This window comes from Mustela lutreola, chromosome 10 (assembly GCF_030435805.1).
Source record: "Mustela lutreola isolate mMusLut2 chromosome 10, mMusLut2.pri, whole genome shotgun sequence".
In the NCBI taxonomy this organism is placed as follows: Eukaryota; Metazoa; Chordata; class Mammalia; order Carnivora; family Mustelidae; genus Mustela; species Mustela lutreola.
Window position 1 is genome coordinate 87,830,814 of NC_081299.1, and position 14,876 is coordinate 87,845,689.

The 14,876-nt window shown below is 32.8% G+C and overlaps 1 protein-coding gene across 2 annotated transcripts in view; it reads right to left on the reverse strand.

The window, feature by feature from the left end:
* Window positions 1-14,876, reverse strand: part of COL11A1 (collagen type XI alpha 1 chain) — a 213,758-nt gene that overhangs the window by 27,228 nt on the left and 171,654 nt on the right. For both annotated transcript variants that reach the window (XM_059137189.1, XM_059137188.1), the window contains exons 47-54: window positions 10,758-10,811; window positions 9,061-9,114; window positions 7,997-8,050; window positions 4,561-4,614; window positions 3,846-3,953; window positions 3,498-3,551; window positions 2,827-2,880; window positions 1,776-1,829 (exon numbers count right to left, since the gene is read on the reverse strand). In XM_059137189.1, coding sequence (XP_058993172.1) covers window positions 1,776-1,829; window positions 2,827-2,880; window positions 3,498-3,551; window positions 3,846-3,953; window positions 4,561-4,614; window positions 7,997-8,050; window positions 9,061-9,114; window positions 10,758-10,811 — 486 coding nt within the window. The remainder of the gene's footprint in view (window positions 1-1,775; window positions 1,830-2,826; window positions 2,881-3,497; window positions 3,552-3,845; window positions 3,954-4,560; window positions 4,615-7,996; window positions 8,051-9,060; window positions 9,115-10,757; window positions 10,812-14,876) is intronic.

Here is a 14,876-nt window from a genome sequence, read left to right on the forward strand (position 1 = left end):
TCTTTAAAATTCCATTTAAGGGGCGCCTAGGTGGCTCAGTGGGTTAAAGCCTCTGCCTTCAGCTCAAGTCATGATCCTAGGGTCCTGGGATCGAGCCCCGCATCAGGCTCTCTGCTCAGCAGGGAGTCTGCTTTTCCCTCCACCGGCCTGCCTCTCTGCCTGCTTGTCATCTCTGTCTGTCAAATAAATAAATAAAATCTTTAAAAAAAATAAAATTCCATTTAACAGGTAAATTTTGTGCATTTTATAATGTTGAATTATTTTAGTGACTTCTTGGAGTTTTTTCAATAAAAGAGCATGGAACTAGCTCTTGGTTTCAAATAGCTATAATGATAGCTTGAGATTAAAATTCCATGGTTTATTGACATAAACTGTACAATCTTCCAGTGCCTTAAGGAAATGTACATTTATTCTCCCGTATTACAAATACATGACAGAAGGTACATGTACTACAAATGACAACTTAATTTTCCTACTTGTTCCATAACAGTTAGAATCTTGTTTCTCAGTATCACTGCCACTTGCAACACTCTGATCAATATTCTATTAGGAAGGTTTATTATCATTTACTCATCCATCTAGAAAGTTTTAATGGCATTCAGACTGCAGGCAAAAATAGGCAAGAGATCTCAAAAATCATGTTACACTTTGTAATTACTTTCTAAGAATAACAGCCCAATGGTTGTTTTGTAATACATTTTTTGTCTACCAAGATCATGCTTTGGGGCTGCCAATGACAACAATAAAAGCAAAACAAAATAATAAGAACCTTATCTAGGATGTTGTTAGAATATAAGAAGGGGAAGAAGGAAGGCAAAAAAATCACTTGGTCAGTGATTGGAAAATCATATTCAGAGAAGATGTTTAATATAGACTAAATTCATTTCTGGCAAAGACAAATGTTTGTAAATATGGACTCGAATTCATATCGCCCAGGGACAAAATTAAAATCTGTTAGTACAATATGTAAATGAGGATGTGTAGTGTAAAAATCCTCCTAAAACAAATCTACCATTAGAAAACAGGAGTGCATTAATTATCAGAAAATAGACTAAAGGTGATGCAGGGAACAATGTATGTTGATATAAATGCTGGGAGAAGCAGGTCAACAGACATGGTTTTATTATGAAAATAGTACAGTCATAAGAAAAAGACAGTTCAAGTGAATCTCCTAGGATCTACTGGAGGCAGTATTTTTTTTTTAATTTTTTATTTTTTATAAACATATATTTTTATCCCCAGGGGTACAGGTCTGTGATGGAGGCAGTATTTTTAACAAGATCTCTTTATTTCCATTTTCCTGTCATCTTTTGTTAAAATCCGGCCATGTTCCCAAATCAGAGAAGCTTGATAAGGTAAAGCAAGCTAACAGGACTTGCAGACTGATTCCTGAGCTCTCTCTAATGATATCTGCATTCAGGTTTTTACCATGTTTTTAGCTAGTATTAGGCTTTGGCATTCCATCTCCCTCTACTGCCCCAAGAGTTGAAGTTCAGGGTTTCATCCATCTTTTGTAACAGCCTCTGTTTGTACAGAGGGGAGACCTTAGCAAAGAGAAGTAGGAAACTACTTCTTCTTATGACAGATTAAATCTTTTGAAGTGTATTCTATTTTAATAAGAATTTTGACAATTGTAAAAAATTACCCTGTTCTCCATCACTTCCATCTTTCAGCATCATTGTAATGTGCTGCCTACAGCTTAAGAATACTATGTAAGTTTATATACACAGTAGATAATGAGTGGATGTTTCAAATAAAGAATTTTAAAAACTTACTCTTTTTCCAGGAGGACCTGGTGGGCCAGCCTCACCAGACGGGCCAGGAGGACCCTATAAAATGTGAAAAATACCTTTTAAACAATTAAGCATCATTTTAGGGCTCACAACATTTTTCTACATTTGGACTGATACCAAACTTCTTTCTTCATCTCCCCACATCTACCTTCCCTGGTACCTAGGCTTTCTCTAGATATCTATTATTAGAGCTAGTAAATTCAGATGGAAAACTTTTCTACAGCTGGAAGAAAGTGAATCAAACTCTTTCTTCAAATTGTTCCTTTAAAGAGTGCTAACTTGTATCTGACAAACATTCAGTAGACATACTAATGAAGAGAATAGTATGATTAATAACTTTACTCATATTACATACATTTATGAAACCATAAAACTGTTACCTCTCAATTTCTTCTTGTACGGAACTAGCATTTCTATGCCTAGGAGTACTCTGCACATTGGAATAGGTAAGTCCTATCTACACAGAATAAGCCTACAAATATCCAGTGGAGATGGCTCTAGAGACACAGTTGTGTTAGGGGTGAGATTTGTTTGGTTCTTACTTAACTTAGTGCCTTCCTTTAGCTCTCTCTAAATTACCATAAGTGGCCAAATCCCCTACTGAGTCATTCTCAAATTTAAAAAAAAAAAAATAGTAATAGTCCAATACAGTGCTGAATTCATTTAGATTGGTAATTACAATACAATCATGCTAAGGATAGGCTGATAACATAGCTGTCTTCATTTCAGACTTATTTGTGTTTTTAAAATAACTTTTTATTTAATACAAATAGATAGCTATATTTGACATTGTATGACAAAATCATTGCTATGGTATTACCACATTTTTTATTATGAAGGATACTTACATTTCTTCAATCACATCAAGTAAGAAACTCCATTTAAGTTTGACTTTGAACTGAAATTCACATATAATTGATAATCCTTTCGGAAAAATGTATACCCACATAGCTATACTTTTGAAAGGCTCATTGTTTTTTTAAAATGTCTTGAGACTATGTAAAGATCTAATAAAAATAGTATGCTTACTTACCGGCTGACCAGGATCTCCATCTTCACCCTTGTCACCACCAACGCCATCTTGACCCTATCATAGGCAATAGAAAGTGATCCCAGATATTTCTCACTGTGAATTCACTTTTATTAAAACAAAAGGTATGATATATTCTCTGACTCCTTGAGATAAATTATTATGGAATGGACAAACAGAAGTCTTGTTAAAATCTTTCAGTTATATTTTAAGGATTGTGGTATCTCTCACTCTTTCGATAAAGATTTGTGAAACTGCCACCACATTAAATTTAAAATACATTATGCTGTTAATATAAGAAAAGAAAGAGGATGTAATTAGCATACAAGGCCAGTGCATCCTTGCACCATGAACAAATACGGCACACTTTGAGACAGGATTTACAGCATAGGAGAAACTGAAATAATAACAATGCTGCTATTCAGATAGTTTGTACAACCCAGCAAAGTCTGGAAAACTAACCCAAATGAGGAGAATAATCATGCAACAGAGGTCCAATTGCCTTCAGCTATAAGGATTTAATTATTGTAGCTGTGACTGTAGTTTACATTTTCTTTTCCTTTCTGTTTTTGGGGGATCTACTGAAGTAATCAAGAACTTTCTTTAATTATTAATAATAGAGACACTGAAACCACCATATCACAATAATTCCTTTCTTTTCCCATAATACTTACTGCAGGGCCAGGTTCCCCAGGAGGACCAGGATCTCCAGGAAAACCAACAGGACCCTAGTACGATGTTTTTAAAAGAAAGAAGATAAATAAAAATATTTTTTATAAAGTCATGATATTCTGATGTTTAAGAGCTAAGTCATGGCAAAACTATATGCAAATATTTCCCTTCTTCCACTAGAAAAAAATTTTAAAAATAAAATTAATGGACAATGCTAATGGATATATGAAATGACGAAGAGTCAGCTTCACCAGATATGGGCCAGAGTTTCATGATTTCTAACCTTTCTATAAAAGCTCCTACGTGGCTTTGACATAGATGCCACTGTAAGGGGGACCAAGCTCACTTACCGGGTTACCCTTCGGGCCATCGTCACCTGGTGGTCCCTTAGCACCAGGAGGTCCGGCAGCACCAGGTGGGCCAGCTTCTCCTTTCTCTCCTCTTTCTCCTTTGGGGCCCTACAACCAAGTTAGAAAAAGAATAATTATCTTACAAGCTTTAAATCAGAATTTCTTAGCCTCAGCATATTGGATCAGGCAACTCTGCTGTGGGGACGGAGGAGGGGCCGTCCTGTGCTTTGCAAGACGTTCAACAGCATCCCTGGTCTCCACTAATTTGATCCCAGGGTGTGACATCAAGAGTGACATTCCACCATGTGTGATGTCCAATGTCTCCAGACATTGCCAAATGTGTCCAGGGACCAAATTCACTCCGTGTTTGAACCAATCTACATTAGAATGAATACTATTCTAATACAATCCATCCATGTTTCTTTGATGTAGCACAGTTTGTTTTTTTTGTGAAAGGGCCACCAAAAAAGGGCCACCAAAAACTATAAACAGCTTATAGTTTTAATGTTCTAACTTTTGTCTAACAAATGTCATTATTTTTTTTAATTACCATGTAAGTCAAAACATGCAATTTTTTTTTTTATTAAACAAAAGGGTTCTGCATTTGTGATTATTTTTAATGGAAAAGGAAAAGCAAATAACTGAATTACAGCTAGGAGTTAAGTTACATGTTTAATATGTTAACCCCCTACATTAATAATAAGCTAGCACTTACGCCTGTGCCTGCTTCCCCAGGAGGCCCTGGGTTCCCTGCTTCTCCAGGTTCACCCTATAAAGAGAAAAGCAAATGAACTTCAAAACATAAAAATGATAAACACAACAACAACACAGGAATGATAATTTCACATTGTAAAACTGCCTTCTATTATGACCATGACATTTTCAACTAGACCTTATACTGGTTAAAAGGCAGTAGAATACTTTATTAAAAGGAAGGAGTCTATCTTATTACTGACCTCAGTATTTCAGTGAGGAGGCACAACTGGGTAGACTGAATGCTACAATTCTCATCAGTTTGTCAAAAGAGCATTAACCTTAAGTTACCACCAAGCCATACAAAACAGACACCTGTTTGTTTCCTAACAAATTTTGTATTTGTGTTACATCAGTATTCATATTACAACTTAGTTTGATTAATGAACTTTCATTTCTTATTAAAATACTAGTTCATTTTACCTTTATAATAACAATTAAGCAAATCATGTGGTAGTATTTTGATAATCCTATAAAATTTATTTAGTAGAAATCTAAGAACATAGAAAAATACTGTATTGTAAGATAGATAAAGATACTTAGATACTAATTAAAATTACTCCTTTTGAGGATATGTATATTATAAATTCGTTAGCTTCTTTGTTCTCCCGTATAACTCTGGATGGCTATTTTCTAGTTCAGCAGACAATAAATAAACCTCCTAGACTAGTAGGTTTTAGAATTTACTGAGAAAAGCATAGTATTTTCTCCAAGTGAAATAATACAGTATATTCATGTGCCATGTTTCTACACAAAATCAGTGGAACTAGAATTCTGAAGTGGAAATTGTTTTAAATTTTTTAAAAAATGGCAGGTCTGAATTCCCTTTAATTTTTAACTCTATTATTCCCAATAATACTGCTATAAACCCATCATTCATAAATTGGTTTGAAATGCATTATATTAAATATAAATATAACTCCAGGGGATAGGTTATTCAGTGTACCTAATTTCTGATTCTTTGAGAATATGCACATATTTTAACTTCTTGAATTATCTGCATAATGATGGAAGATATCAAGTATTTTGTAGGAATTTATTAGTAGTAGTATTGTGTATAAATTATTTTCTCTCTCAAGATGAGTAGCAAATACTACCTGTTATTTTAGATAAACCTTACAAATAAAATATTACATTTACATTATTTACAAAACAACAAATCAGCCATCTATCTCGATTGATGGAATAATATATAATATTTTTATGACCTATTATTCATATCTCTGAAATAAGACTAAAGCAGTTTGCCACTCAAATCAACTATAAAATGTCCAATTTAAATGTTTTTATTTAAATATACACAATATACTTCATGATCTCACTTATATGTGGAATTTAAAATAGCCAAGCTCATATAATATGAGAATGCTGGTCACCAGGGGCTGAGGTGTGGGGAACATGGGGAAATGTTCGTCTTAGTTTACACAGTTTTAGAGACAAAAGATGAATAAGATCTGAAGATCTAATATACAACAATGTGAATGTAGTTAACAATACTGTATTCTCTTAAGACTCAAAGTTAGCCAGGTGTTACCAGATAGCCTTTAAACAAATGAAAACAATATGGAAGAAGAGTTTCCCAAACTCCAAACCTCTGGCATCCATGTTTACCTTCAAGAATAACACAAGATGAAACCACAGCAGTAACTGAAGTACTTAAACTTGTTCCTACTGAACCCACAAGCTTTAGGAAGCCATAAGAGAAGCTGAAAAGGCTTTCAAACTTAGAATTTATTTATTAAGAATTATTTCATAATTTTCTAGGTGGACAAAACTAAAACTAAAGACTAGTTCTCACAACTATCTAGTCAACATTACAGCCAAAAGGGGATGACGCCAAGGGTAGAGGAAAGTTGAGAGTCTGTCTTCATGTGTCTCCTACAGTTTTGCCATCAGAGACCCGTTATCTCTACTACTATTCTTCCTATGACAACTGTACTCAATGAAAAATGTTCTTTAAATTCCACCCTAAATCACTTGCACGTTTTCAACACAAAATATTAAATTTAAAAATATAAACAAAGAGTCAGTAAAAAATACTTGACTTTATGCAGTAAGAATTAGATAATTTTTAAATGCTTCTAATTTAGTAAGGAAGAAATTCTTTACATGGTTGACCATATAGAATTAATTATAATAAAAATGGCAGCATGTGTTCAGCAGATATATACATCAAAATACTATATTATAATCCTCTCACATTTCTTTTTTCTGAGGGTTAAATCTTCTACTTAAAATAAATTAAATGCAATATATGATATGTCAACAATCTTTGAGACTAAACAATAGAATCATTCTTATATCATTTAATTAATAACTAAAAAAACGTATATTTTTTCACTATATAATAGTTTATGGTATTAAATTTAATTCTTATTCCTCAAAACTGGCAAATAACTTATTTTTTTTAAATGAAGCAAATACCAATGTTAATTTTCTTAAAAATTCTATTAAGAAATGAGCATGAAGGCATAAATAAGAATTCAGAGAATCATTTTCACACACAAAAAAGATGTTTTAAGTGAAATCACTTTCATTAGAAAACAAAGTTATTCTGAGCCCAGATATTATGGCACATGGCAAGTATTTTGAAAAGTGCCAAAGATGGGTCATATTACTAGTAATGAAAATGTAACTCCAAATATGACAAAATGAAAGATTAATTCTTTTGTAATTTGAAGGATTCCTTTTTCCTGTTTAAGTCAGTTACATCAACCAATCTCTTCTCTTTCAGGAATGAGTGTTATTAGAGACACTTAGTCTAGTCAGACATACATGGGAATAGATCCTGACTTAGGTTCTAATGACAAAACTTTGATGAAATTATTGAAATTCTTTAAACTTCAGTTGTTTCAGCTTAAAAACATGGATAATAATAATACCATCATCAGAGGTGACTGCGTTGATTAAAGGAAATAACCTATGTCCACTGCTCATCACAATACATAGCAATAAAAACCACAGTATCTCAAAATCATATTACCACTAATTATTTAACTACTAAAATAGATGGGCTGCAATTCATATAACTATATGTAAAATACTTAGAAAGACAGGACTGTTAGAAGCACTTAAAGTATCAGTCAATATCATCAAAGTCCTCAATTCTTGATGTGTCAAACTGGTACATCACTACATTCCTCACCTTTTTTTAAAGATTTTATTTATTTATTTATTTATTTATTTGAGAGAGGGATAGAGCGGAAACAAGCAGTGTAGAGGGACAGAGTGGGGGAGAGAGAGAGTGAGAGCTTGAGAGAGGCAGATGCCCTGATGAGCAGAGACCACTCCCCTCCCCAAACCGATTGAGCAGAGCTGGATCCAGACCCCGAGATCATGATCTGAGCTAAAGGCAGATGCTTAACCTACAGAGCCACCCAGGTACCCCCATTCTTCACCTTTTCTCCAACACCACCAACTGAACCAATGGATCCTGGGGGTCCTTGTGGTCCCTGCAATGTAGGAAAAGGAGTATACAGTTATCCTTATTCTTACAATAAAAATAACAAATTCATAAATACATATCTAGTAGTTCTCAAAGAAGGAGGAATACAGGCAAGAATATTCCAAGTCAGTTGAAGGATGGGACAAAATGATGCCTTTATTGGGCTGCCAGATTTACTGGACAGCAAATAATTTAAGTATATTAAATTGATTTTCAAATTCACCAGAACTTTGAAGATATGACAGAAGATTTTCCAACTCTAGTCATGCTGGTTGATACTCGGAACACAATTTCAATCTCTTTGCCCATCAAATAGACCAGAATAAAGGATAATTTTATAGATTTTTGGAGTACATCAAAGTATGACTCTGGTTAAGAATTATGTAATCTATGCAAAAACAGTATGAACCATGTCTTAGCCTTTATATTAATTAAGGGGAATTAAAACCCAAAAACTCTTAGTACATCTGCTCCTTGTCTATTTTATCCAGTTCTGGCCTGACCAAATTAAAAGCAGGCATAACAGAAAAGCAACCAAAAACAAGAATAAAATACTTTTTCATTGTGAAAAGGTGAAATCAGAAGAGAGATAAGATCAAATTTTATACATCTGTTAATGGTAACAGTAAGATAAATATGGCATTGCATTTCAAATCCTGTAATATTGGAACAGTAGGTCAATTACTAAGCATAGAGGAGACTGTCTTTGTGTAATTGAGAGGAAACATTTTACACAGTAAAAGGTGCACATATTTTCATGCACATAATTCTCTAACATAACATATCAAATGTGAACTTTGAACTTCTTTAATATTTGTGGTGACTAGTTCCCTATAAAACCTGTTTATTTCCCTATGAAATAAAATGTAGTGAGTAGATTATTTTTGAGCTCTTGTCCATTTACACATTTAACAATAGTGCAATCATACCCACTGTGTTTTAGATACCATCTGCCATTACATGATACTGACACTTAAATAACTTAACAATGATTAACATATATTTCACAGTTCTTACATCAGCTCCATTGGGACCTTGAGGGCCTCTTGGGCCTGGAGGACCAGGTGGACCCTGTAAGAGATGAATATTAAGGTTTATGAGGCCCAAACACAACTGTATTTCTGGTATTTTCATTTTGAGATCAAGAAAACTAAAAGAAGTTTCATGCTGTAAAATCATAATCAGTGATTTGATTTTGGATACAACATCATGTTAGCAAATGATTCTCTATATATAGCTATGGAGAAATTAGGACTGCAGGCAAACAATTTTATTAAAAATTAGAAAATTGGGCTATTACTACTGTCTAGTACAATGAATTCATAATACAACAGAAATATGTTATACTAGAATATGCAAGAATGTTAAATTAAAAAAGGAACACAAAGTTGTAATAAGAAATGGTGCTTGAGTAGATTTAGAATTTATTAATTTTATAAAAGTATTTTTTATCTGTATATTCTTTTTGTGTGTGTGTCAACTTTTATGTTCTACATGATAGAATTGAAATAAGATTAACTATTTAGTTGTCTTCCTAAAACAAATGTTCTTCTCCCTGGTTGTGCATTAAAATTACCTCCCGGTACTTTTTATAGAATACTGATGGTCAGAAACCCTTACCTCAAGGTTGTGATTAAATTAGTCTATAGTGAACACCAGGGCATTAGAATTATTTCTAAATGTCACAGCTTGTTCTAATGTCATTGCTGAAAACTTCCTTAATATTAGCCATTACTAATATGTCAGAGAGAAATGTATTAATAACTCAAGGAACCTTAGCAATCATATCTAGAAAGGAGTTCTCAGTGTACCTGATGCTGCTTAGAGAATTAGTCAGTTCTTTGAGTCAGCATTATTTATTATGTTCCCTGCTTTTTAGTTTAATGTGATAAAAAGAATGATTCCTTATTTGAAGAAAATAAAATCTAAAATGCAAGTGCAAAAATATCAAAATATATATTCTGAAGGAAATAAGAATTGGGGGCAATGTTTATTGAAAGGAAGGAATGATTAGGAAATATATTCATTACACTTCATTATAGATTTCAATTACCTTGGATAATTGTTTCCTTATCCAAGGTAAGGCTCAATAAACAAATATACATATATATATTTCAAAGTTTCAGTGAACTCTTAGATTTATACTTAGAGCAGAAAGCCAGAATCAATAAGTGCAAATTATTTGGTTGTAACATTCTAATTCAGATAGAATTCCTTATTAAACTAAGAATTTGCTACAAAGAACAACTAAAATTTAATACCATGTTAATGTTAACATTTGCTAATTATTCAAATCATGGGTGACGATTATCTACTCTTTACCTGGTCCACTTCAAAGTCTGGAGCTAAAAACTCATAAATAACTTAAGTTTGGCAGGTTATCTACATGTCAATAATATATACACTTAGAAATAAAAATATGGATAACAACATATCAACCAGTAATGCCATGTATGCACATAACATTACTCCGAAGTGAGAAAGAGAACAGTAGAGAGATGTTTGCTGAGAGAGGCTCCAACGGTCACAGATACAGGTTGGGCAGGGAATGGGGAAAGCATCACTGTGAAAAGTCATGGCCTTTAGGACGACTTTGTTCATCTTACTAAACCTGAAGAAAGATATCAGTCAAGAATATGAAATATTCTTGTGAAATATTGTGAATATTATGAAAATTCACAATATCCATAATATCCTAAAAGATATAAACTTACCATGGGACCAACATCCCCGTTTTCCCCTTTTTCACCAGGTGGGCCCGGCAGACCCTAAGAGAAAATGATAAGAAGACAGTAAAAGTCATGCATGTATTTGAAAAGAAACTTTTGGCCAATTTCTAGGATAAAACCAAAATTAGATATTAAGCCAAATAAAAACATGAAATTAAGATTCAGAAACTGTCATCTGTTAAAATCTTACAATGCAAGTACTAGTTACATTTCATAAAGTCTTATACCTATATTTACAAAAAAAATTATGCTTTGTATAATGTTATGCTGTTTGATTTTAGTTAAAAGAACTAAATACACAATTTAATCTGGTAATTTCTGGACACAATCATTTGCTCCATCTTTTATAAATAGTGTATAAGACTGCCATTGTAAGGATTTTCTGAAAAATCTTGTCCCAGATTATTTTTGAACACCCTATCCAAGTGAGGTTTTTATAGTTATATAGCAATTTGGCAAAACTCTTTTGAAAATAAATATTCCAGGGGCACCTGGGTGGTGTAGTCAGTTGGGCAGCTGACTTGATTTCCACTCAGGTCATGATCATGGGGTGCTAGGATCCAGCCTCACGGGCTCCCTGCTTAGCCAGAAGTCTGCTTCTCTTTCACCCTCTGCCCCTCCCCTGCTCTTATGCACTCTCTCTTTCTCTAATAAATAAATAAATTTTTTTTTTTTTTTTTAAAGAAAACAAATACTCCAGGGTTATTCCAATACATTTCCGGGGCTACAAATGCCTTCTGAATTTTTAGCCTGTTACTCTGACTTCTAGTTCTAGAAATCTACAAGGTCATAAAACCTAGTGTATTGTACTTCCTTTTTTCTCTCAAATTCATTTCCTTTATATCTAGTTGCAGTGTCAACACTTTAGGAAGGGTTCTGTGTTACAGAACAAACTCACAGAGCAGGTGACACTCAAAATTCATCTATGTCTTTATGGAAAAATTATTTTACTTCATCTTGGTCTTCTTAATTAGTTCTTTCATGCAGAATTGTTTATATTTCTTCTTTCATATCTCAACAATACTTTGCACATATTTGAATTGTATACCTCATACACAATGAGGTCACTTATTTCTGTACTTAAATCATAAGCTTTGGGGTAGGTGTCAATTTTATCTCTAGCAATTAGCTGAGGATCAGGCAAAAACTAGGATTTCAATAAAATGTTTAATAAATGATGAATGAATGAATTCTAAGAAAGTAAATCAACAGGAAAAACTATAAATAATAAAGTGTTTATTACAACAGGAGGTATGACAATTAAAATTTTCGATTATTCCAAAAGTTTAATCATAGAAAACACAGCTAAATTAATTTGGTTACATAAGCTAAAGGAATATATTTTTTTAAGATATTATTTATTTATTTGAGAGAGAGAGAGAGAGAGAGAGAGAGATTGCAAGAGAAAGAGAGAGAGCATGAAAAGGGGGAAGGTCAGAGAGAGAAGCAGACTCTCTCCTGAGCAGGGAGCCTGATGCAGGACTCCATCCCAGGACTCTAGGATCATGACCTAAGCCAAAGGCAGTCACTTAACCAACTGAGCCACCCAGGCACCCAAGTTAAAGGAATATTATAGGACTATTAATAAGATACTAATACTCTAAATATTAAACATATAAAAATGGCTAATAAAGTACAAATTTAAGTAAATATGCATAGTATAAATTTATCTGTGAAATACGTGTTTAAAATAGGTAAGGTACTCACTGGACAGAAATAGTGAAAGTGGCAACAATTTTTAATATGGTAAGATTATGGATTGTTTTAATTTTTTAATGTTTTAGTATTATACCATTATTTATTTATACCTTATACACTCTACATGTATTTTATTTTTAATATTTGTACAATAGTATTTCAGATATAGTCTAAGAAATAAAAATACACAAAACAAAAGCTCTTAATCTGTGCTGGCATTTTAGTAAAATTATTGATGTGGCACTACACTGCAATGGTTGCAAATTATTTGACCATGACCCACAGTAATAAACACATTTCACCTATTATCCCCTAGCTGTGCCCATGCAAAATGGCTGAAAGATGAGTTTCAAAAAATAATACCTTTAATGCACAGATGATGATCTTTGATATTTTTATTTTGTTTTACCTTATCCTGTTATATTTCATTTTTTTAAACCCTGGTAATAACCCACTAAATCATTTTTATGACCTACTAATTTCACAAGACTCTCAGTTTGGGTGCCCTCTCAGAGAGGATACTTTACTGAGTATACTTATAAACATTTTTTTTAAATGTGACATATATTTATTTTTATGACAAAATCTTAATAACTGTTTTGTAACGGACAACATACACCAGTATATCATTTCTTTTTTCTCACATGTCACTGGGATGTCTAGGAAAAGACTCAGTTGTATGTACTTCCCAAATGGTTAATATCATCGAATAGCAGCTTCTAGAGTCATTAGAGAAGTTCCTGGGAGGACACAGCTAGGCAGTAATTTAGATTTTAGCCTGCCTAAAGACTACCTGGGAAAGATGGCTAAAATTTCAGATTCCAAGATGCACAACCTCAGAAATTATAATTCATTGATAGAGCACACAAACTTAGATTATTGAATAGGCAAGTAGATTTTAACATTCAATATTTCATTTTAAATAAATTTTCTTAAGTATCATGCATTACAACTTACACATATGTTTAAGTTCTTATAAAGTTTGTAAATTCTAAGTTTTTATAAGTTTTTTTTAAGATTTTATTTATTTATTTGACAGAGAGAGAGCGAGCACAAATAGGCAGAGCGGCAGGCAGAGGGAGATGGACAAGCAGGCTCCCCCCTGAGCAGGGAGCTGGATTCGGGACTCAATCGCAGAACCCCAGGATCATGACCTGAGCCAAAGGCAGCAGCTTGACCAACTGAGCCACCCCGGAGTTCCTTTATGAGTATTCCTGATATTAGCTCAATAGAGACCTCTCAATAGAAAAACACTGAAATATTTCTTTCTTTCTGATGAAGTCTGGTTATAGTTTAAGCTGATTAAGACAGAATATTCTTATCATTAAAATTAATAGAGACATAATGAGTCAAATTCTTTTGTTGCTGGAAACTAAATGCACTAAATGGCACTACAGTGTTAATCAGTTTTCATATGCCCCAACTTTCTCCTAAGGAATAATTTATGCATGGAGATACTCTCTTTAAAGGTCTGTCAATTGAAAATCATTTGCCACTTAAGTGATAAAATATAAAAAATGAATTTAAGCCAAAAATGAGCATTCTATATGTCTCCTTCATATGCAGATAAATTATAAACATCAAATTGAAAAATCAAGTCACTCACCAAGAATATTAGGTTATTATTATTTATGTATTATAATTGCTAATATCTATTCTGCCATGAAGACTCAATTAAAGGATGCAGATGCAATTGTGAGCATGTTAATTACATTAGCATCTTTTCAGATTCCTCATTTAAAGAGGTAGCTGTGGGAAAATATAATCAATTTTGTAGTGAACTAATTTCTTGAGTCACCCTCATCAAAGAGCACATTTCTTACATTGTGGAAATGAAGGTAATTTTTCATTTAATATTTTATAAATATAAGCTACAAGGCATCTTCTTTAATCATGAGAACTAAACCCCTAAATTACAACCTTATAGAATCAGAGTAATCAGTTAAATGAGAAAGCAGAAAATGAATGGTAATATATCCACTGGTAATCTGATTTTGAATGCCTTGTTGTTGTTTTCAAATATGTGTTTCTCACATATGTTGATATTTTGTACTCATGATTGCTCATTTATTTTTGTCTAATAAATATAAAAGAAGTAAACAAATATGAACACAAAGTTTTTGCATTTCCCAAGTCTATAAAGAATTACTTTGGCATTAAAATAAAAGCAGAAAATTACAATATCACGTTCACTGGAAAACAACCTTTATGTGTTATAACAATAGTAACTATGTAACTCTGATAATTGTAAATAGTAATTATGATATGATAATATATAACTAGTAACTGATAATAACTATGATTAATAGTAACTATGATAATATAATTAATTATATTACAGTATAATCTGTATATTACATATATAATAAAGCTATTTAACATTAAAAACAGTATTCTGTGACTTAT